Source organism: Rousettus aegyptiacus, unplaced genomic scaffold, assembly GCF_014176215.1.
Source record: "Rousettus aegyptiacus isolate mRouAeg1 unplaced genomic scaffold, mRouAeg1.p scaffold_m13_p_15, whole genome shotgun sequence".
Classification (NCBI taxonomy): domain Eukaryota; kingdom Metazoa; phylum Chordata; class Mammalia; order Chiroptera; family Pteropodidae; genus Rousettus; species Rousettus aegyptiacus.
In genome coordinates this window covers 6,307,248-6,328,280 of record NW_023416290.1, presented here as the reverse complement: position 1 = coordinate 6,328,280, position 21,033 = coordinate 6,307,248, and the positions used below count along the sequence as shown (strand labels likewise).

Sequence of the window (21,033 nt, the reverse complement as noted above, 5' to 3'; positions counted from 1 at the left end):
AATTAATTTTCAGAGAATTGCATTCCTTTATAATAAAATAAGCTCTTTTATTATACATGAAAAGCATATGGTATTCCACCATTCGTGTTTTTAAAGAAGGTGTGAAAACGTACAGGTTGGCATATGTATGGATAATTTACTAAGTGGCTTAATCTCAGCTGTGGATCAGGCGTCAGAAGCAAATGGGGAAAGTATTTTTCTTTGCGTCTAGATTTTTCTGAGTGTGTAGATGGTATCTCTTCTCATTAAAAACTCTTAAAAATCCGTAAATGATGGAAAGCAATGTTAATCTGCTCTGAAGATTTCCTGGCTCTGAACACAGGTCGTTGCCTAGGTTTTCTCGTAAGGCTGCCCACAGGGTGTCCATGTGCAGTGGTTAGCTATAGGGGAAATGGTCACCTGAGCAGTTGTCTTTTGTGGTCCCGTTTGCCATTTGTGCATTCCCCCCCGTGGCGCACCCTATCAGGGTGGGGAAATCATATGTACTAAACAGGCGGAAAGTACCTTTTGTAAAATAGCAATCTCCTTGCTTGCTTTATCAAGTATTGACATTTCAAGATTTTCACCTCTAATTGTAAATTGAAAGTTGGTTCTCATGGAGGATTTTCAGCCAGGAGCAAAAGGCCTCACACCATGCTATTTAGATCAGTGTCCTTAAGCACATAGAGTGTGCCAGGCACTGTGCTAGTTGCCAGAGTCACCGTTAAGAGCAAAACACCAGTCTGTGTTGCTGTCTGACACCTGCTGCCTGCCACTGCGGTCAGTATAATCTACGGCTCGCCGTGTATAAGGGAGGTCAGTGGAGAAGCAGCAAAGGCATCACTGGTTCATGGGGAAAGGCCATTCAAGTCCGAAGCTGCGAGAAGCTCACGGGAGACAGCCTAACGTAGAAAAGTGCTCGCCTTTCTGAGACCGAGAGCCTGCCTTCTGCTAGGGTCAGCCAGCTTGCCTCGCAGAGGGCAGGATCTAAGCTCTTTGGAAGATGAACAAGCTCTGTTCATGGGTTGGGCCTCTGCTTGCATGTTCCTCTGTCCTATGTTACCTAGATAGAAATGTTGCTATCCTAGTGTGATTATACCTTTATAAAAACTATTGAATTGATCGTTATCAAATATTTGAAAGTAGAAGCAAGAAAAAAGTCGCTCCAAGTTCCATTCCCGAAAAAACAAAACCCAGCATTGTTAACATTTCAAAGTTTTCTTCCGCCAGAATAATTCAGAAGACAACTTGGTTGTTTAGGGAAAAGAAAAAATACTTAAAAGACTGAGAAAGATGACTTCTCAGGAGCCTGGTGGAGTGAGACCGAGATGTAGAAAAGGGTCAGCATGATTCATTGAAAGAAGTCAGCGGAAACGACACAGGCCAAGGTAAGGAGAAACATACGCACGTCGTTCCATGCTACTTCGCTGTCCTCCCCCCACACGGGTGACCTTGGAAAGACTGGGAAGGTGATGTCTGTATGGGAAGAGCATCAAGTCAGTTTTACCTGAGTCTCAAAAGGCAGGGTGACCCGGGCTGACATGTGGGTTACATCAGATAATATACCCCGGGATGGTAAAATATAATCTTTTGCCTCAACACGGATTTCACTGGACTGGAAGACCTGGGCTTTTGGGAGCAATAGTAACAAAATGGCCATTAGGTATGAAGGGCAGGCAGCCTTAGCTTGGAAACAATTGTTAAAACTGCATTCTGATGTTTTCAGAATACTTCATCCCTTTGTTGTTGCTTTTCATTGAGAATGTCTAACATTCAAAAGTAGGAGTGCAGGAAACTAACGTGACAAATTCATGGTCAATGTTACTTCACCCAGACCCCAACCACTTGCCCTCTACTTCTACCTGGATGCAGATTTCAGACATCATAACTTTTTCTCCTTAAATATTTAACTTTGTAACTCTTCAAGATAAGGACTTTAAAAACACATTTAAAAGCATGTTATTATATCATTATAATACCTAAACTGCCTTCCGCTATGCTATCAAATATCCAGTCTTCAAATATCCAATTGCTTCATATATTCCCCCCACATTTCTTTGGATTAAGACCTAAATAAAGTTCACACTCCAGTCACACCAATTTTTGAAATGTCTTTAAAGACTTCAAATTATGGGCCCCTCTATTTTTTCACTTTTTTTTTTCCTCCTTGCAAATCTTCTGTCGCAGAAACTGATTTGTTTGTCCTTTACCTGTTTCTGTGGTTTAGATTTTCTGATTATATCCCTGAGGTGTAATTTAACATGTTTGTCTTCCGTGTTTCCTATAAATCGGTAGTTGGACTTGAGACCGAGGTGCGAATATTTTGGACAAGACCGATTCATAGATTATGTTGTTTTGTATCATCTGTTGTTGTATAACAGATTACTCCTAAAACTCAGAGGTGTAAAACAACAATAACCACGTATAATGCTGCCCAACTTCAGTCGGTCAGGTGTTTGGTGGTGACTTAGCCAAGTGGTTCCGGCTCAGGTGTCTTGTGAGGTGGCAGTTGGGAGAGCTGCTGCCGCCGTCGTCTGAAGGCCGCACTGGCTCGCACGGGACTGACAGACTGGTGCCGGGCTTTTGGCGGGAGGCCTCCGTTTCTCACCACGTGGATCTCCCTCTCCTTAGGGCTATTTGCTTCCCCCTGAGCAGTTGATCCAGGAGAGCAGGTTGGAAGCCACAATGCTTTTTATGATCTACCTTGGAAGTTGCGCATCGTCATTGTATAATATTTTGTTAGTTACACAGTCAGCCTTATTCATTGATGGAGAGAACTACACAGGATTTGCATTCCAGGAAGTGAGGATCATTGGGTGTCATCTTGGAGGCCGGCTACCCCCGTGTTCACCATCTAGAGGTACATAATGTCTTTGTGATGTTAGCAACCGCCGATAATACTAAGCTCACCAGTTCATTAGGTGTCGCAAAATGGTTCTATTCTATCTGTTATTCCTTTTTCATAAATAGCCGAAATACTTCTGAGAGCAGAGAAAAGAGTATGAAAAGGCAAAGGAAAATTGCCACCCTCTATGACTTGGTTCCCAGTTGTTCCGTTTCTGTAGGAAAATCAGGACCAGTGCTCGATTCTTTTCCCTTTTATCTACCAGTTCTCAAAATAGAGTTTGTTTCCTAGCATCATCTGATGATTAATTAGATTTAAAAAAATTATTACAAGCTCATGGATTTAAATATATTTGATGTATTTCAGTGCATTCCAGTTACTTTCTTAATGATCATATAATCTATAAGATGTTCACATCTGGAAGCTGCACATGTTATATTAAATGGCAAGAGGGATTTTATAGGTGGATCTTGAGTTGGGGAGACTGTCCTGGATTATCCAAATGGTTCCCTCATAGTCATAGGGCCCTTGTGAGAGGAGGCAGAAGGCGATGTGGAGACGGAAGCAGAGAGGCGGCGCTGAACTTTGAAGATCAGGAATGCAAGGATGGTAGCTCTCGAAACTGAAAAAGACAGGGAAACAGATTGTTCCCCTGGAGTCCCGAAGGAACCCACCCTGCTGACACCGGACCGGAACTGTAAGATAATATATTTGTATCGTTTTAAACCACTATGTTTGTGGTTATTTGTAACAGACCACGGGGGACATTCATGAGGTTTTTCCTCTCCAACCCCCTCTCCAATTTTTAACCACATTTTCAAATTATGGTAAAAAGACGTAACAAAAACTTGCCACCTTAACCAACTTTAAGTGTGCAGTTTAGTACAGTTCAGTATACCGTTAACTATATTTACATCGCTGTGTAACTGATCTCTAGAACTTTTTCACCTTGCAATCCTGAAATTCAATATCCATTGAACAACTCCCCATGTTCCCACCCCTCCACGGATTTTTGCCTTTTAAAAAATGGGAAGTGGCACAGTTCTTTAGTGAAATCTTTTAATAACATGATTATTTTCCTCTAAACTTGTAGATTTTTGGGCCCTGCCATTTTTGGCTACTGACTCCAAACGGTATCCTATAAAGGGTCTCAAGGAGCAAAGCATCTAAAGGGTTAGCTGTTTTTCTAGAATGGAGTGAGAGTTTTGAAATGAAATACATGTCATACACAAAATAATAAGCATTTTATTATCAGGGCTCAAAATAGTTCCCGGAGCTGCAGATCACGTAAGCAGGTGCATTTTCAAGCTTGGCGGGGCCCCTGCCAGCTGTGCAGAATGGCAGCTAGCGTCCCGTGCCTGGGGTCTCGTCCAGGACGGCTCTGCCCCATGCCTGACCCTGCTGCTGAGCAGAAAGGGTTTGCATAAGACCCTTCAGTTCCCATCTATAGGTCCAGCTGTCTGGGGCACGAGAAATTATCATATAAAGAGCCTGTGAGAGAGAAGAGTAATGCAGATGGGAAGGGGTTGCCTGTTGGGATTCTCGTTTTGTTACTGTCGACTGGGAAGTACCTTGTTTTCGTTCTTAAAACTCTGTGCTCTCATTCACATTGAGTGTTGGAAAATCATTTTCTTCTCTCCTACCAGGAAGTTCTCAAATATTACACATGCATGCACACACACACACACACACACACACACAAAAGAGGAACCAGTTGGATCAGAACTTAGAAATCACATGACTGATGACTAAGTTCAATTTTTCCTACTTACTGAAAGGAAAGAGTCCGGTGATTAGTTATTGATATGTCCTTTTTAGGGTTCTGGCACTATTAAATCATGTTCCCATTTATGCTCTTTTCCACCCTGTTTTCTTCCGTATTTACTCAACCGGCAGAGCAGCACTGGGTCTGCAACTCCTCTGATACCGACATCTGGTATACATACTGCGGTAAGTAAATCGGCAACAAGGAGTCGTAGCATCAGCTGTTTCGAGGGTGGGTTTTCACAAGAACCCGACTCCGCTGTTGCTGGAACACAGGAAATGACCACATGTTCTGGCGGCCGCCAGCAGCAAGAGTGATGGCTGATTACTTCCCCGTGTGGATTTCCTGCGCCCTTCGCAGACCTCGCCAGCCTCTCAACTGTGTTGTGCTTGACCTCCAAATGTTTCTACTGTTCCCCGTGGTGTCGACCTTGAACCCAGTTGCCTATTCTTCTGGGCTTCGCAGAACAGTCTGCTTCTGAGTTGTTGCTTCAGCCCCGAGGCCGGCTCTTCCTGAGAAGGAAGAGCTGTCCTAGCTGCGTCCTGGAATTGATCATTGCTCTAAGCTGTCATTTTCCTTTCAGCAGGGTCGGGCATATAATGGTCGTTCTCTAAGCGTTTGGGGCTGCGATTTCTGAGGACTCTTGGAGTCACCCCCCTAAGTGGATGTAAGCTGGTTCTGTCACTTACGTCGCCTCTCTGCACCCCAGCTTTTTTTTAATCTGTAAAATGAAAGTGACTTTAATTTTACAAGGATTAGTATGAGGTAAAATTTTTAGCACAGAGCCACACAGCAACAGTCTTGATTACTTTTTAAAAAATTAGCCAGACCCTAACGCTATTGACTGATCGTATGACCGTCGGTCTCCCTGCTTTTCTCCGCGAGCGCAGCCTCGGGCCTCGACCACATCTTTTGTTTGGTTCTTCCCACCGCGATGCTTCCCTAGACAGCCTAAGGGTCCATTGATGGATGAATGGATAAGAGAAGTTGTGGGGTGTGTGTGTATGTGTGTACACGGTGAAATATTATTCATCCATGAAAAAAGAGGAAATCTTACTATTCGTGATAACATGGATAGATCTTGAAGGCATTATGTTAAATGACGTAAGACATATAAAGACAAAAACTGTATGATTTCACTTATATGTGGACTCTTAAAAAAAAACAACAAAAACCAAACTTACAGAACAAGATAACAAACTTGTGGTTACAAGAGGCAGAGGGGATGGGGAGAGGGAATTGGAGGAATTTGGTTAGAAGGAACAGACTTCCAGTAAAAAAGAGAAATACGTACTAGGGAAGTAATATGCAACACTATGACTGTAGCCAGCACGGGCGTGTGATGCACAGGATGGTCGTCATGGGAGTAGCTCTAAGAGTTCTCATCAGGAGAAGACATTTTCTTTTTTCTCTCTTTTCTTTTTCTTTTATTATATAGATAATAGATGTTAGTTGAACCAATTATAGTAATCACTTTATAACATATGTAAATCAAACCATCATGCTGTACGCCTTAAGCTTATAGTGACATGTCAATTATTTCTCAAACTAGGAAAACAGAGAAAAGAGCAGATAAAAAAAGTCACAAAATGGAACAAGTAATTTTATAAAAATATGTTTTGGGGAGTTTTTTCCGCACGCAGAGTTTAAAATAATTTAATACCTCTAGCCTCCACCTTAACGACATTAAAGGACATTAAACACTCTTCTCTTTACATTATGGGGAGATTTCTTTTTCGTATTCATACTGCATTTTTTATTTTCCTTCACTGTGGCAAGAACACTTTGTTTTGCATGAGATCTACCCTCTTAAAAATTTAAGTGTGCAATACATCACTATCGATGACACACAGCAGATCTCTAGAGCTGCTTCATCTCTCTTGAAGCTTCATGCCCATTGGCCAGTAACTCCTGGTTTCCTTCCCCCCAAGCTCCTGGAAGCCACCGTTCCACTCTTCGATTCTAGGAATTTGACTGTTTTAGACATGTTATATAAGTAGAATTATGTAGTATTTGTCCTTACAGGACTGGCTTGTTTCTCTTAGCATAATGTACTCAAGATTCATCCATGTTGTAGTGAACTGCAAAATTTCCTTACATTTTTAAGGCTGAATTCCATTGTATGTATGTATCACATTTGCTTGATCCATTCACCTATCAATGGACATTTAGTTTCCACGTCTTGGCTATTATGATAGTGCTGCCGTGACCATGAGAGTGCTAGTATCTCTTCAAGATCCCGATTTCAGTTCTTTTGGGTAAATACCCACGTAGGATTGGATCAAATAGTGAGTCTATTTTTAATTTGAATCTCCATACTGTTTCCCATAGAGGCTGCACCATTTTGTATTCCTACCAAGAGTAATGCAAGTGTCCTAATTTTTCTACATCTCTGCCAACACGTGCGTGTGTGTGTGTGTTTTAATAACCATCCTGACAGGTGTGAGGTGATACCTCGCTGTTGATTCTGTGATGCCTAGCGACGCTGAGCACTTTTTTCATGTGTCTGTTTCCCACTGGCATGTCTTCTTTGGAGAAATATCTGCTTAAGTCCTTCGCCCGTTTTAAAATCAGGTTATTAGTTTTTTTTACAATTGAATGCGTAGAATTTCTTACACATTTTGGATACTAACCCCTTACTGGGTCCATGGTTTGTAAACCATTCCTCCCATCCCGTAGGTTACCTCTTCTCTCCGTTGGTTGTTGCCTTCGCTGCGCAGACGCTTTTAATTTGATGTGGTCTCCCACGCCCCCGCCCCGCCCCCCGTTTATTAATGTTTTTGGTGCCTGTGCTTTTGGTGCAATATTTATGAAGAAGTCACTGTCAAGACTAATGTCTTGAAACTGTCCCCTATGTGTTCTTTCAGGATTACGGTTTTCGAATCTTACGTTTAGGTCTTTAACCCATTTGAGTTGATTTTTGTGTGTGGTTTAATTTAAGGGTCCAGTTTCATTCCTTTGTATGTGCACGTCCAGCTTTCCCAGCATCATTTATTGAAGAGACTGTACTTTCCCCCTTGTGCGTTCTTGGCTCTCTGTTAAAGATCATTTGATAATATATGCATAGATTTATTTCTGGGCTCTCTGTTTAGTTCCCTTGGTCTGTATGTCTGGTTTTCCTGTACCATACTGTTTGATTACTATAGCTTTGTAATGTCGTCTGAAATCAGGAAGTGTGATGTCTCTAGATTTTTTTCCACTCTCCCAGGATTAATTTGGCTATTTGTGGTCTTTTGTGGTTCCATAATCTTAGAGTTGTTTTATCTATTTCTGTAAAAAATGCCATTGAGATTTTGATAAGGAATGCATTGAATCTGTAGATTGCTTTGGGTAATATGGACATTTTAATAACATTAAATCTTCCAATCAATTAACACAGAATGTCTTTACATTTGTGTCTTGCGTAATTTCTTTCATCAATCTTTTGTAATTTGCAGGATAAAGTTTTTTACCTCTTTAGTTAAGTTCAATCCTAGGTATTTTACCCTTTTTTGGTGCTATTGTAAATGAGATAGTTTTCCTAATTTCCTTTTCAGATAGTTTATTGTTAGTATATAGGAACACAACTGATTTTTGTATGTTGATTTTGTATCCTGAAATTTTACTGAATTCATTGATTAGTTCTTTTTTTTTCCCCAATGGAATCTTTAAGGTTTTCTGTATATAAAGTCACTTCATCAGCAAACAGAGAAATTTTACTTCTTCCTCTCCAATTTAGATGCCTTTTATTTATTTTTCTTGCCTAATCGCTCTGGCTAGGACTTCCAGTACTGTGTTGAAAGCAGGTATCCTTGCCTTGTTGCTGATCTGAGAGGAAAAACGTTCAGTTTTTCACCATTGAGTATGATGGTGAAAAAAAAAAAACAACTCTGGGCTTTTTATATATGGCCTTTATTATGTTGTGAGCACTGCCTCAAATTCTTGTTTTTTGAAAGTTTTTATTACAGAAGGGTGTTGCATATTGCCAAATGCTTTTTCTTCATCTATTGAGGTGATTATGTGATTTTTAAAAAATCCTTCATTCTATCAATGTGGTATATAGCACATGAACTGACTTTCATATGTTGAACCATCCTTTCATCTAAGGGGGAAAAATTCCCACTTGGTCATGGTGTGTGATCCTTTGCATGTGCTGTTGAATTCAGCTCACAAGTATTTCGTTGAGGATTTTTGCATCTATATTTATCAGGGATATTGGCCTGTAGTTGTCTTTTCTTGTGGTGTCTTTGGCTGGCTTTGGTATCAGGGTGATGCTGGGCCGGCCAGATGAGTTTGGAAGCGTGTCCTCCTCTTCAGTTTTTTGCAGGAGTTGGAGAAGGGTTAGTGTTAAGTTTTATTTAAATGTTTGGTAGAATTCACCTTGAAGCCATCTGGTCCTGGGCTCCTCTTTATTGGGATATTTTTGATTACTGATTCAATCTCTTTACTAGTTATACGTCTCTTTGGACTTTCTATTTCGGGATCCCCTTGGAAAATTTGGGGATCTGCATGCGTGAACCAACCTCTTCCCCCGTGAGTGTAGCTGGAGGCTAGGGGATTTTTCTTATTGTGCTGGGCCAGGTACAGGGTCCCTGTTGAGAAGGGTGTACTGAATCTCCCTACCAACTTCGGTGAGTCTGGATTCAAGTTCTCCTAAGATATAGGACACTTTCAATTTGTCTTTGATTTTTCACGAAGGGCGTTTTCCATGAATTGTTGATAACTCTGTGTGTTTGTGAGAGGAAGAAGGGTCTTAGACTCCCTATTCTGCCACTTTGCTGCTGTCATTCCTCTGGAGAGGGGGCATTTTTAACCCCCCTCAATTTTTCTCATTATACAATTCTAATGCTAAAGACATCTTTCGGGGACTGAATTTCAGAATACTTTACTTATTGGAAATGATTTATAATAATTTATTGACATTATCTTTATTCTTTCTAGATGACATGAAATTCCCTATTTCGTTAAATGTTAACCCCTGTATAACATTGAAGGGAACCAGGGGAAATTTATATGTTTCCTACATTCCAAGTAAGTCCAAAGTTTTGTTTTTTATAGATCAGTTAAAAGGGTTCGAGAAATATCAGTGATAAACGATCGTGTTCCAAATGTACATGTATTCGTTTTCTATTGTTATGTAAAAAATTACTACAATCGTAATATTTCTTATTAATACTCAATGAACAGTGCGCATTTATTATCTCGTAGTCTCTGTGTATCTGGGGAGAGCTTAGCTGTGCTGCTCCAGGACCTCCCACAGGGTACAGTCAAAGTGTCTATGAAGGCCCGGGTCTCTTCTGAAGGCTTAACTGGGGATCCACTGTAATTCGCATGGGATTATTGACAGTATTCAGGTCCTATCTGGCTGCTGGCCAGCCCTCAGGGTTTTGCGACATGGGCCTTTTCAACATAGCTTTTTGCTTTATCAAAGTCCGCGAGTGGGACAGTCAGCTAACAAGACAGAAATCACAATCTCATGTGTCCCAGTCATGAAAGTGTCACTCTATCAACTTTGCTATATCTGTTTGTTAGAAGCAAGTCACGAGGCTCACACTCATGGGGAGGGCTTACATAATGGCAATGGGGTAAATGGGAATGACTTAGATTTTTAACAATCTAATAGATATCTCCTAGGTCAATCATTAGCTATTTAACTGATAAGTGATGTTGGGTTTCCACTAGTTAAAGATCTGAATGAGAAAGCCAGGATGTCTGTGTCTAAAGTTGACCTTTCTAAAGAAAAACATGACGACGATGGGATGAAAGAAGACAACGTTTTTTATTTTGCGTTTCATCTTGTTTTTCCCGTCTGTGATTTTACTGGTCGTCAGCGTAGGTGACAGTGATAGAACTGGGCTGGGTCTCAGTGCTCGTGAAATCGCACGCAGCTTTTACCCTCCCTCACCGGCCAGGTTTGCTGTGTGGAAGTTTTAGGACTCCAGAAAACGTCAACTCTAGTCGTTCTCACTCCTGTGATTGTTTTCATCATCGCCATCATTATTTACCTCCTAGCTTATATTTGGAGCTTATACTTTACAAAATGCTTTCACATAAATAAGCTTAAAGAAAGATTCCCTCCGCCCCGATTTTAATCCTCCAGTTTATAAGAAAAGAGGTAGCTGAGAACCTAGAAATAATAGACGATAAATTCGTGTTTTGATATTCCTGAATTTAATTGTTTAACCTGCACTTTGACACTTTGTTTCTGCATTCATTTATGCATCAAAACATATTTAATAAATGCATAGTGTATTTCAAATATTGTGATAGGTACTCTAAACTCATTGATAAATAAGACATTCTCTTGACCTTCAAGAATCTGTTAGGATGGGAAGAGGGGCAGATCTGTAGAAAATATGGCACGATAGTGAAACAATAGCAGTAAGACTTAGTGGCAGCCCGGAAGAAAGAACGATTAACCCTGTTCACTCTACTTTCTTGGCTAAGATTAAAAGAAATAACTTTTTTTTTCCCTAATTTTTGCCTGGCTAAGGCTCTACAGTTTCCTCTTCTTTTCTCAGGTTTTGTTTTCTGGTCTACTCGGTGTGCCCTATCCCTAGATGTTTGGCTGAAGCGATTATGTACATAATGAATGACCTAATTTTCCAGCAAACTCCTTCCTTGCCCTTACACACAGGAAACAAGTTGTATCCTTCCAGGCCCAAATAGTAATAACACAATATAGTATCACTCAGGATTTGCTGAAAAGTAGATACCAGAGAGTCAGACACAGAAGAGAGTTACTGGGGGAAATGCCTGTGAACAATAAAGGGAAGAGGGTACCAGGCAGGTGAGGGAAGGGTTCAGATGGTGCCGCATGTCCGATGCCTTTGAAATGAGAGAGAGAGAGAAGGAGACTCTGGTAGATGATCACCAGACCAAAATGTATCCTTGAGATTGTCTCAGCTAGATCAATGCGGAGCTTTAGAGCAAAGATTGGCTGTTGGGAGTGTCCCATCAGAGGGGGAGCAGGCTGGCCCTAGAGTCCTTGCAGTCATTAGAGTTTGGCCCCTGGGGAGGGATGGAGGCTACCTACCAACCACCTCACTCCCAACAGTTTCTTTGGAAGATGGTTCGAGGAGGGTACTCCGTGGCCACCCGAGCACCTTCATTATTCACTAAATGGATGGCATTATATTAATGCAGTGACAAAAGAATTATTCAGTCATGTTTTTTATAGAGTTTTGCAATAATGACCCGAGTTTCCCTGGAATGTAATAGATCGTCTATGTAAAGTGTGGGGCCATGCTGTGGAAATCTAACTATTTTTATGGTGCTATTTCTTCTTATATTCAGTAAGAGCTTTAAGTACAACCTTGAACCAAAAATGAGTTGGGAATAGAAAATATTTATTTTGATACTTTATGGCCTTGCTGGTAAGTTGTTTGTATACCACTAACAGATTGGAAAAGCTGAACCATAAGTCTCCCTCAAAATTATTTCTGGTAGTTTCTGGAGTTGTCTTAGGTGAGCTCAAAAACAGTCTTCTTTGTTACCACACGACAGCCGCCAGGTTTCTCGTCTGTCCCTCCAACACTCACATTAGTATCTCCGCCCACTCAGCCGTGCAAGGGGCACCTCACACTGACCATTGTTCACGTGACTAACGTGAGCACAGTGACGTCCTAGGACAAAAAGCTTCTCAAGATGTAAACCGTTGAGATGTCGAAACGGCAATTCCCTTTTTGGAGTCGTTGAACACCAGGGACGTGCTGTGTCCCACACAGAAATGGAAGGTCCTTTGTCCTGCGTTGTCACCGGCCACCACGGCAGTATTGCCGCATCCCTGCTTCTGGAGAGGGTCAAGCCAAAGTCTGTGGAGGAGAACGTGGCTCCACCGTTTGAAGCAGACCCTATGATGTTCTTCTCCACGTTTGAGTCTGAAACTGTAGAAGTGCAGACGAATTAGGAAGTTTGGTGGTACTTTGGGCTCTGAGTAATGAGGGCTTGTGTTAAGACTTGTGGTAACAGGGATGAAAAGGCGCCCAGTAAGATGTATTGGGATTGGGAATTCCAGTGCCGACTTGGAGATGAGATGAGGAGTCAGTTTGGGATCTGTGGAGTGAGGTGATGAGCAACATTCCAACAGAGAGATTGAATGTACATATGAGACAGGTGCTCAGGAGAAAGGTTGAGACTAAGGGTGGCGATTTGGGAAGTATCACCTTCTGGGGTACTTTAGGCCAGGGAGCGTGTGCAGAGTGAATATTGAGGAGCACTGAGGCTAGGACCCTAAGAAAGGGAGGTCAAAGAACTAGACTTTGGGGGAGGAATCAGAGGTTGGAGGAGAACGGGGAGAATGCGCGGGAGCACCAGCACTGCCTGGAGGGGAGTTTCGCGGAAGGAGCTGGCGGCTCTGCTGAGCGCAGCGACGTTCACGTTAAAGATGGAGAACTGTTTCTTTGATTGTGGCTACCGTGAGCCACGGTGACCTTATTAGGAACGTATTTGTAATGAGGCAGCAGTCACAATAATTTATTTTCATTGTAAAAAAGACCGTACATCTTTTCTAGTTGGGCCAGCTGAATAACTTGAAAGAGTTGGCAAAAATGCATCATTTACTGGATTTTCCCATGTTAATTGCTAATAGGGAGAGCACGAGGAAGTAATAAACAGCTCACACATCTAATTTTTAATCAAAAAGTTTAATTTTGTTCTCCAAGGAGTCTTTTATCAAAACGATTAAAAAGTGGGCAATTATCGTTACTTCATTTTCTTTTTTTTGAACTTCCTAGCAGAACTGTACCTAGAACAGACAATTTTATATCTTCATCTGATAGTTTCCTCAAAAAAAAAAAAAATAGGTTTCTCTATTTTTAGGCATAGCACACAGAATTCTTCCTGTGGAATGTTCTGTTTGATTTCAATCTACCAGCCCCTCATAACTTCAGTTTTCTCATCAGCAAAACAAAGGTTGCAATACCCACGTGGTGGGTAATTGTGATGATTGAATGAAACAATGTAGGAAGAGCACAGGGCATATTGTAAGCATGTAATAAACGTTAATTATTATGTATAATAGAGCCTCTTACTTGAGGGACTAATGGGATATTTTTCTTTTTCAGGGAGAGACATTAAAAAATTGTATTTCAATCTGTATGTATCTTTCAACTCCATGAATTTCCCATTGCGCACCGAGGTGGTTTGCCACGGGTCCGATGATGTGTACTCGTTTTGCAGAGCGCTGAAGGGAGGTGAGCATCCCTTTTACGTCGCTCCCAGGATAGACTCTGTGAGAATGCCGGGACTGTTCCACACACCGGAAATGTCGGCTTCCTTTTCTGACGATAATTCTTTACTTCCGGTCGAAATTTTTACTTTTAGCGGCTCAAACAACATTTTACAATTATGTTACTGAGTTGTTATTAAGGTGACGCTTACCTTAGTAAAGGGATATTAACGTTTTTACTTTGTTCAAATTAACATTGTACATTTACTCTTGGTTATGGATCTCTTTTTCTAAACACGATGTTTATTTCTTTTCGTAGAAACTCACTAGATTTTCCTGTGCAGCTCCATTGGTTTCTTCAATGTTTTCCCTTTCATTTTTCCGCCCTGGAATTATTCACAGAATTATAAAGTTTTATAGTTTAAGACCTTAAGATAACTTATTGCAAGCTTATGAATTTTTCCATAACAATTTAAACTAGTATTTTAAATAGTTTAAAAGATTATGAATATTATGCTGTCACACTACCAAAAATTGGAAAGTATAAACAACGAAAAAGTCATGGAATCATATTTCTAAAGTCATTTTAGACTATTTTTTCTCATATTTTAAACTACGTATATTGTTTATGTAGTTGTAAGTATAGTTTACTACAATTTCTAAAAAACTCATTTAATTCTTTGACTAGATAACCACATCCACGTGGTTCAAAAATCAGAGTACAAATATTTCACGGTGAAACATCTCCCTTAGTGCATTCTCCCTGGTTTACTTTTTACTTACTCATCCTCCTGCTGGACATTCAGTGTGCTTCTGGTATTTATACCGTCATAAATAATATTATAGTCAATATGTTTTCGTATATAATTTTTCTCATATTTTAGATTGGAATATTCCCATGTTTGAGAGAAGGAGTTATAGATAACTTCCAGGGAGATTTCTCAGCTTAAATGGTTTTAATGTGTTTGTGATTTTGTTTATATAAGGCCAAACTGCTTTTCTAAGGTATTTTAGGTAGATTTTAGGTAGTTTACATGTAGACATTAGACTTGGCAACATAGCACGAATTAGTTATAGATGGGCTCAAAAATGTCATAAACAGTAATAGAATTACATGCTCTTAGCTTTAACTATATACACAATTATCAATTTTCTTTAGCAGAAAAAGTCAGTTAAGACTTCAGAGAGTGTTTTATTAGAGTCTTGAATCTGAGACTATCAGAGAGCGGGGATAAAGGATGTCTTCTGGAGAGGAAACAGTAGTTGTGGACCCATCTAGCTGTGAAAGAATATGGCTTTTTTGGAGAGTAGTTTTTTTTGTAGCCGGAGCAGAATGTGCTTGTGGGGAATTGCAAGAGAGAAGCCTAGAAAGGGGGAGGAGCAGACATGTAAGTCACGCACAAAATATTATTCTGCAGCCTGTTGTCAGTGGGTGGGGACGCCCCACCGAGATGTTCATATTTGCAGATACCTGGTGTCCATGTATCTGATGGAAGTGAAGCTGGGAGACTGCGAGAGGCCACGAGGGCCCTGGGGGTACAGGGGAGGGGGCGACAGAGAGCACATCGGGAGACGGAACTGGCAGTACATACCGGTAGATCGGAGATGGCAGGCAAAGGTTAGGTAAAATCGAGAACCGCTCGAGGGCCAGAGGCCGGACGGATGGCAGCGCACTATCTGAAATGACGCATGCAAAAGAAGGGACAGATTTTTTTTTTTAAAAAAGATGATGAGTTCCGATTCGGGCATGTTGAACGCAAGGTAATTTGGGGACATTCAAATAAATATGTCCATCTGGCAGCTGACTCTCTGGGCCCAGAGCTCAGGACATTCTTCTTCCTGTGTTCCTTCACAGTCTTCCCTCTCTGCACGCTTGTCTCTGTGTCCAAATGTCCACTTCTTTTAAGGACACAGTCACATGACCTCATCTTGACCAAGCTCTATTTCCAAATAAGGCCCTGTGCACAGGCACAGGGGACTGGGACTTCAACATCTTTGGGGGGACATAATTCAACCTGCAGCATCATCCGAGGCTTGGGTCCTGCATCCTGTGTAGTTGCTGGGATGACTGGACCGGACCACAGGTGAGCTGCATGAGAACAGCAGAGAAGGGCCTAAGAAGAGGTTCCGTCTCCTTTCCTGTGGCCCTACCCTGGTTCTCACTTGGATTTTTCACTGCGGGCAGAGGCTTCACGCTAACTTCCAATAACAGTAGAATGGGAAACGTGACCAAAATACGAACTGTCCAAGGGAGACAGAACAATTGAAAAAGGGGGTTCCCCCGCAGAATACATTAGTGCTCCTCTTCCCACCCGACAGGTCAGCGTTTGGCCGGTCTCCCCAAATAGATAGCTAGGAGTTGCTCTTGATTTCTTTCTCAAATCTCAAGTCCCCGCTCCGCGCCCTGCCCCCCACCAAAGCTGGCAGGGCTGGCTTCGCAACCGGGCTCTACTCAGAAGGGCTTCGTAGTCGGAGTTGTTAACGTTCCGTGACTGCGGCCTTGAGATTCTTGGTCCTTTCGTCTCCGAGCGTGTGTTTGGTAAGCAGTCTGATGCGACGGGGGGGGGGCTCACGCCCATCTTCCCTCGACAGGGTTTCGGCTCCCTGCTGCCCCCTCCCCTGCTGGCATCCTGGGCCCTGCATGGTGTCCCCCTCCCCGGGCCCATCCAGTGACACCTGCTGCCTTCTGCTGCGGTAGAGGCCTGGCTGCAGGTCGGGTGGGGTACGGCAGTGACCGCCAGCCCCGGCCAGCAGCACCCTGAGGGAACCTCCTCTTCCTCCCTCTGGACTTCCTGAGTCTGGCCTGTGTCAGACTCTGTCCAGCACGAGGTGTCTTTGAGGATGAGCCAAAATACAAATTGTGTAATTTTAGTGATTCTGCCTTGGAGTTAAATGCTCTGATATTTGCACTTAAAACTGGCATTGTGCAATATAAAGATCAATGGTAAAATTCATGTTAATAATTAAAAATTTTGTTTTATTTTGAATGATATTAAATAGCAAATAAAAGACTGTAGCAAGTCTAGAGAGAAAGAGACTGTGGAAGAAAGGAAAAGTGTCATAATTTCGAACCTCGAACGGGGTGACTCCCCTGATTCTTGAATGAGGGGCCCTCGTGTTCGCTTTGCACTGGGCCTCGTGAGTTATGTAGCTGGTCCTGGAGCCAGGTAAGCAGGGACCGGGTGCTGGGAGCTGGAAGTTCAGATGCGACACAGACCTGGCCTCTGGGAGCTTGTGGATGAGCGGAGGAAACAAGATCACCACTCAGTCATGAAGTAAGATAAAGATAATGAAATAGGGTTCAGTCTGTGATAAGTGTCTCAGGAAAGCAGCAGGCAGATGAGCTGGACCATCACGAGGAGAGCACCTGAGACGGACGGTATTGAGGATGAATTTACCTTCTGTCCTCTTCACCCCTCACTGCCTCCTGGCCTCTAACTGGCCTCCCTGACTCTTCGCGCCCCCTGAACCCACCCACCACGCGGCCATGTGACTCACGTTTCTGAACAGAATCTGACCATGTCACCCCCTTGGATGGTTTTCTGTCACGTTCGCTCTCTCGCACGGGGAGCCCGAGCCCATTCCCGCAGCCCCTTCGCCCCCGCGAGGCTGAGCCGCGCGCAGGGACGTGCGGGTCAGGCTGATTCTCACTCTCCTGCCTCTGCGCTCCTTTTCCTGCCACCGGGAACGTCCCCTCTGTCTCCTCTTCCCGCCTTCACGGCAGTTCAACTGTCGCGATCATGTTAATATCAGCGAGAGTATAATGGCGTCATCATCATATTTCTAAAGATGCCATGGGAAGGGGTCTAGAAAGGGGGCATAGCACTTAGTGTTGTAATAAATGACATTTTAATGTCGTTCGTATTCAGTGCACGCCACGTCCAGACACTGTCCTGAGCGCTCACAGAGCCCTCATCATAATCCCGTAGGGAGGTGTTATTATCCACTGTCATTTTGCGGAGACACAGGGAGGTAAAGTGACTTGCTCAAGGTCACACACCCAGTAAGGAGAGGAGCTGGGATTCAAACCCAAGCAGTTCTGGCCCCAGAGCCATCACTCTTTCCAAAAACATGACACCGCCTTTGTCCTTACTGCGCCTTTTCATTGCATGTCACAGTCGGGGTGCCTCTCTGCCTGGATCCCCAGTAGGCTTTCAGTCTCTGAGGGAAAGGACAGTGTGTGGTCACCCCCGTCTCCCAGCTCCTGGTACCCAGTAGACTTTCGGTAAACATTTGTTGAATTACTAAATTCGGATTGGGCTAGCCTCGAATGAAAGGTCACAAGATCCTAAAGGCACGGCCACTTTACTAAGCTCCAGAACCAACATCTCAGTGTATCAGCATCCTTAATCAGGACCCAGCCCAAAGCAAATAGATGCTTATTTGTGAGAACAGAAGGTAAGTATGTAGACATAATCCGTTTATTTGCTAGTAAGGATTGTCTTTAGCCAGTTCTGAGAACGATCACCATTATAGTTTTGCACTCAACTATTTATGTATATTACTTAAAAAAAGATTTTTGATCGCTATTGCTTTTGTTAGAAATTCAGCACATTTCTTTCTATCCTTACTCGGTTAGTTCATTCTTTTGTTGTTTCTGACTAGGTCAGTGGACCGAGGTTTTTCCTGCCCTCCTGACTCTCTGCGGTCCACAGTTTCTGCGCAGCTCGGCCCGTGGCTGTGCATTTCAAAAGTGACTCAATACCTAGGCTTCTCAGTGGTGCCATAGGAAGGAGCTGTGTATCCTGCTGCCTCCCAAACCTTCCTTCTACCTTTGGGAAGCGTCTTCTCAGACCCTGCCGAATGAGCAGCAGTATCAAACAGCACAGATGTAGCTTGGGGCGGAGCGTTTTAGCAGTAGCTTCTTCATCGCTTGTTCATTGTTGAGACCGGGAGGCCTTCAAAGCTCGCATCTCCTAAGGGACGAAATAGGGGCTGGTACTGAGAGAGGTTCCAGTCGGCAGAGGAAGCCCCAGGCGACTCGCAGACGGGATATAAGACCACTTCTCTCCGGTTTTGCTTGGGACTGCTGGTACCTGTAGTTAAGCGTACAGGTACGTGCCGTTCTATCAAAAAAAATTTTTGTGTTTTGTTCGCAGAGACAGTGAATGCAACAATACCATTCTCCTTCAGGGGACTACGCTTCACTAAGGTATTGTTCAAGGACCATTTTGCACCTTCTTAACCTTTGGCAGTAACAGATGTGGTAAAAATTTGAAATAAGCAATTCACGACGTCTAAACATTGCGACTCAAGATTACCGAGTTTCAGATTTAAAAAAAGTTTTTTTTATTTGGTTTGGGGTATTTTGCCATTTCTTCTTTTTGAAGGATATGGAACTATAAAAGAGTTACACAGAAGAAATCTCTTTTTTACGTCGTGTTTGCCCTCTAACATACATGGCGACAGGTGCTACAGATGCTGATTGTTAATCTGTTGAATGATCTGTGGGTGAAATCGCCACACGGCCGCTGTGCAGAACTCTGTGACACCTCCTCAGTCATACCGGGAATTTTCGGTGCGGGCCTTGGATACCTAGCAATGAAATTCTGCACGTTTCACTTTGGGCGACTGTTTTAGAACAAACTTTAGCAATGCATAGTCTTTACCCATTGTTTATGACTGATCTCTAAAGTTTGAAAATCTCATAGACTAGTTTCGAAAAATTGTTTTAAAATGTCTTCTCATAATTGGATGGTAAATGGGCTTTAGGCTCGCCGAATTCAAAGGCATACAAAATTTTATTTTATTAGAAAACTGAGAAAATGATAACCCATTCAATTTAAATGACTTCCTCCTAGCAAGAAAAAATTCTTATAAATTTCTTACAAAATAGAAGCAGCTAACGTTTTGTATTGTGTTTCTTATTCCTCGCTTTAGGGACGGTACAGATGTATTGCAGAAGCCTTCTCCGGGCACATTGAAGAAAAGCTCTTTTGTTTGAATTTCACCATCATACACCACCCTGATTTCGATTAGAATAAATCGATTTTCTTTTTCAAAGGTTTTATTTTTCACTTAAATTTTTTTTTTTTTTTTTTTTGGTACAGTGTATTAGTTTGCTAGGGCTGTCATAACGAGCCGCCACAGAACGGGTCATCTAAATAACAGGAATTTAGTTTCTCAGGGTTCCGGAGGCTAGAAACCCGAGGGAAGAGTCAGGCCGCCCTCTTTAGCTGGTAGATAACCGGGGTCACAGGGTCCCCTCTGTGTGTCCTCTCCTTATAAGGACACCAGTCAGCTGGGAGCAGGGCCCGCCCATGTGACCTCATCTCACCTTAACCGCCTCCTTAAAGACCCTCTTTCCAAATCCAGCCACATTCTAGGTGTGAGGGGTTAGGGCTTCAGCATATGAATTTGCGGGGTGAGGTGGGGGGTTGGGGAGGACACAATTCCTCCTGGAGCACGCAGGTCATGAAATCTCTTGAACGGGTCAGCTTTTCTCCACTTCCCGCCTCTGCCCTGGGGCAGGTTGCCAGCCCTGCCGCCCCCCAAGGACTCCGCTGCCTCCTGACAGACCCCCGCGCACCTGCTCAGGAGCCTCAGGTAAAGCATTCTCCACACAGGCAGTTCCAATATGGCCTTCACAATGCAGGTTCACTCATGTCACCGCGATGCAAATGGAACACAGCGAGACAACAACAAACAAGGCCCTTCCTGTGGCTTTTGATTTTTAGGGGGTGGGTGGGGTGGGTAAAGCTGGAATCTGTTGGAGGGCCTGCGGGACTCCGCGCATCCTGTCCCTTCCTAGTCCCTTGTCCGGCCACCTTCCCCTTGCTCTCTGCGTTCCAGAATGTGCCGTACTCCCTCTAGGATCTTTGCCCACACAGTCCCCTCCGGCTCATCTCCACTCCTCCACTCCACCTCACACTCACGTCTTCACCTCCGCAACCGGTGTGGATCTTTCCTGGCTCAGGTGCTACTAAGGGACTTATCAGCAGGTGGCGTGGAGCACACTTCATGTATTTCAATACTGGGCAGCGGCAGTCCTGATGAAAATCACACAGAAATCGTGCCATGCAGAGCCTTGCTACCAGTCTCCTGTGGTCTTCCTGGTCCCCCAGATCCCTTCTCTCCCACCCACCTTCATCTCACCCAGGCAGGGCCAGCTTCGCGATGAGCTTTTGTGGACGTTTCCCTTTCTTATAGCGCTGACCACTCGTTTTTCATTATTTTAGTCGTCCATCACTAGGCTAAGCTCTGTGAGCCCAGCAGGGAGGTCGGTCCTGTTTTGCTCAGCACCTAGCATAGCACCTCAGCTTGAATTTACCCTGACTCTGTATTTGTTGATTGGAT

General features: G+C 43.1%; 1 protein-coding gene across 1 annotated transcript; it reads left to right on the top strand.

Annotated features, from left to right (window-relative positions):
* Positions 1 to 72: 72 nt before the first annotated feature.
* LY96 (lymphocyte antigen 96) lies at positions 73 to 20,406 on the top strand. The gene is made up of 5 exons (XM_016153693.2): positions 73 to 4,774; positions 9,510 to 9,599; positions 13,634 to 13,762; positions 18,837 to 18,889; positions 19,618 to 20,406. The coding sequence occupies exons 1-5, from the start codon at positions 4,663 to 4,665 to the stop codon at positions 19,714 to 19,716; spliced, it is 483 nt and encodes a 160-aa protein (XP_016009179.2). The 5' UTR covers positions 73 to 4,662; the 3' UTR covers positions 19,717 to 20,406.
* Positions 20,407 to 21,033: the final 627 nt, after the last annotated feature.

Bases quoted from the DNA above. Each gene is read 5' to 3' on its own strand.
- LY96 (XM_016153693.2), top strand. From the start codon at position 4,663: ATGTTCCCATTTATGCTCTTTTCCACCCTGTTTTCTTCCGTATTTACT. The intron at 4,775-9,509 runs GTAAGTAAATCG...TATTCTTTCTAG, and splicing joins CATCTGGTATACATACTGCG to ATGACATGAAATTCCCTATT. The intron at 18,890-19,617 runs GTATTGTTCAAG...TCCTCGCTTTAG, and splicing joins GGGGACTACGCTTCACTAAG to GGACGGTACAGATGTATTGC.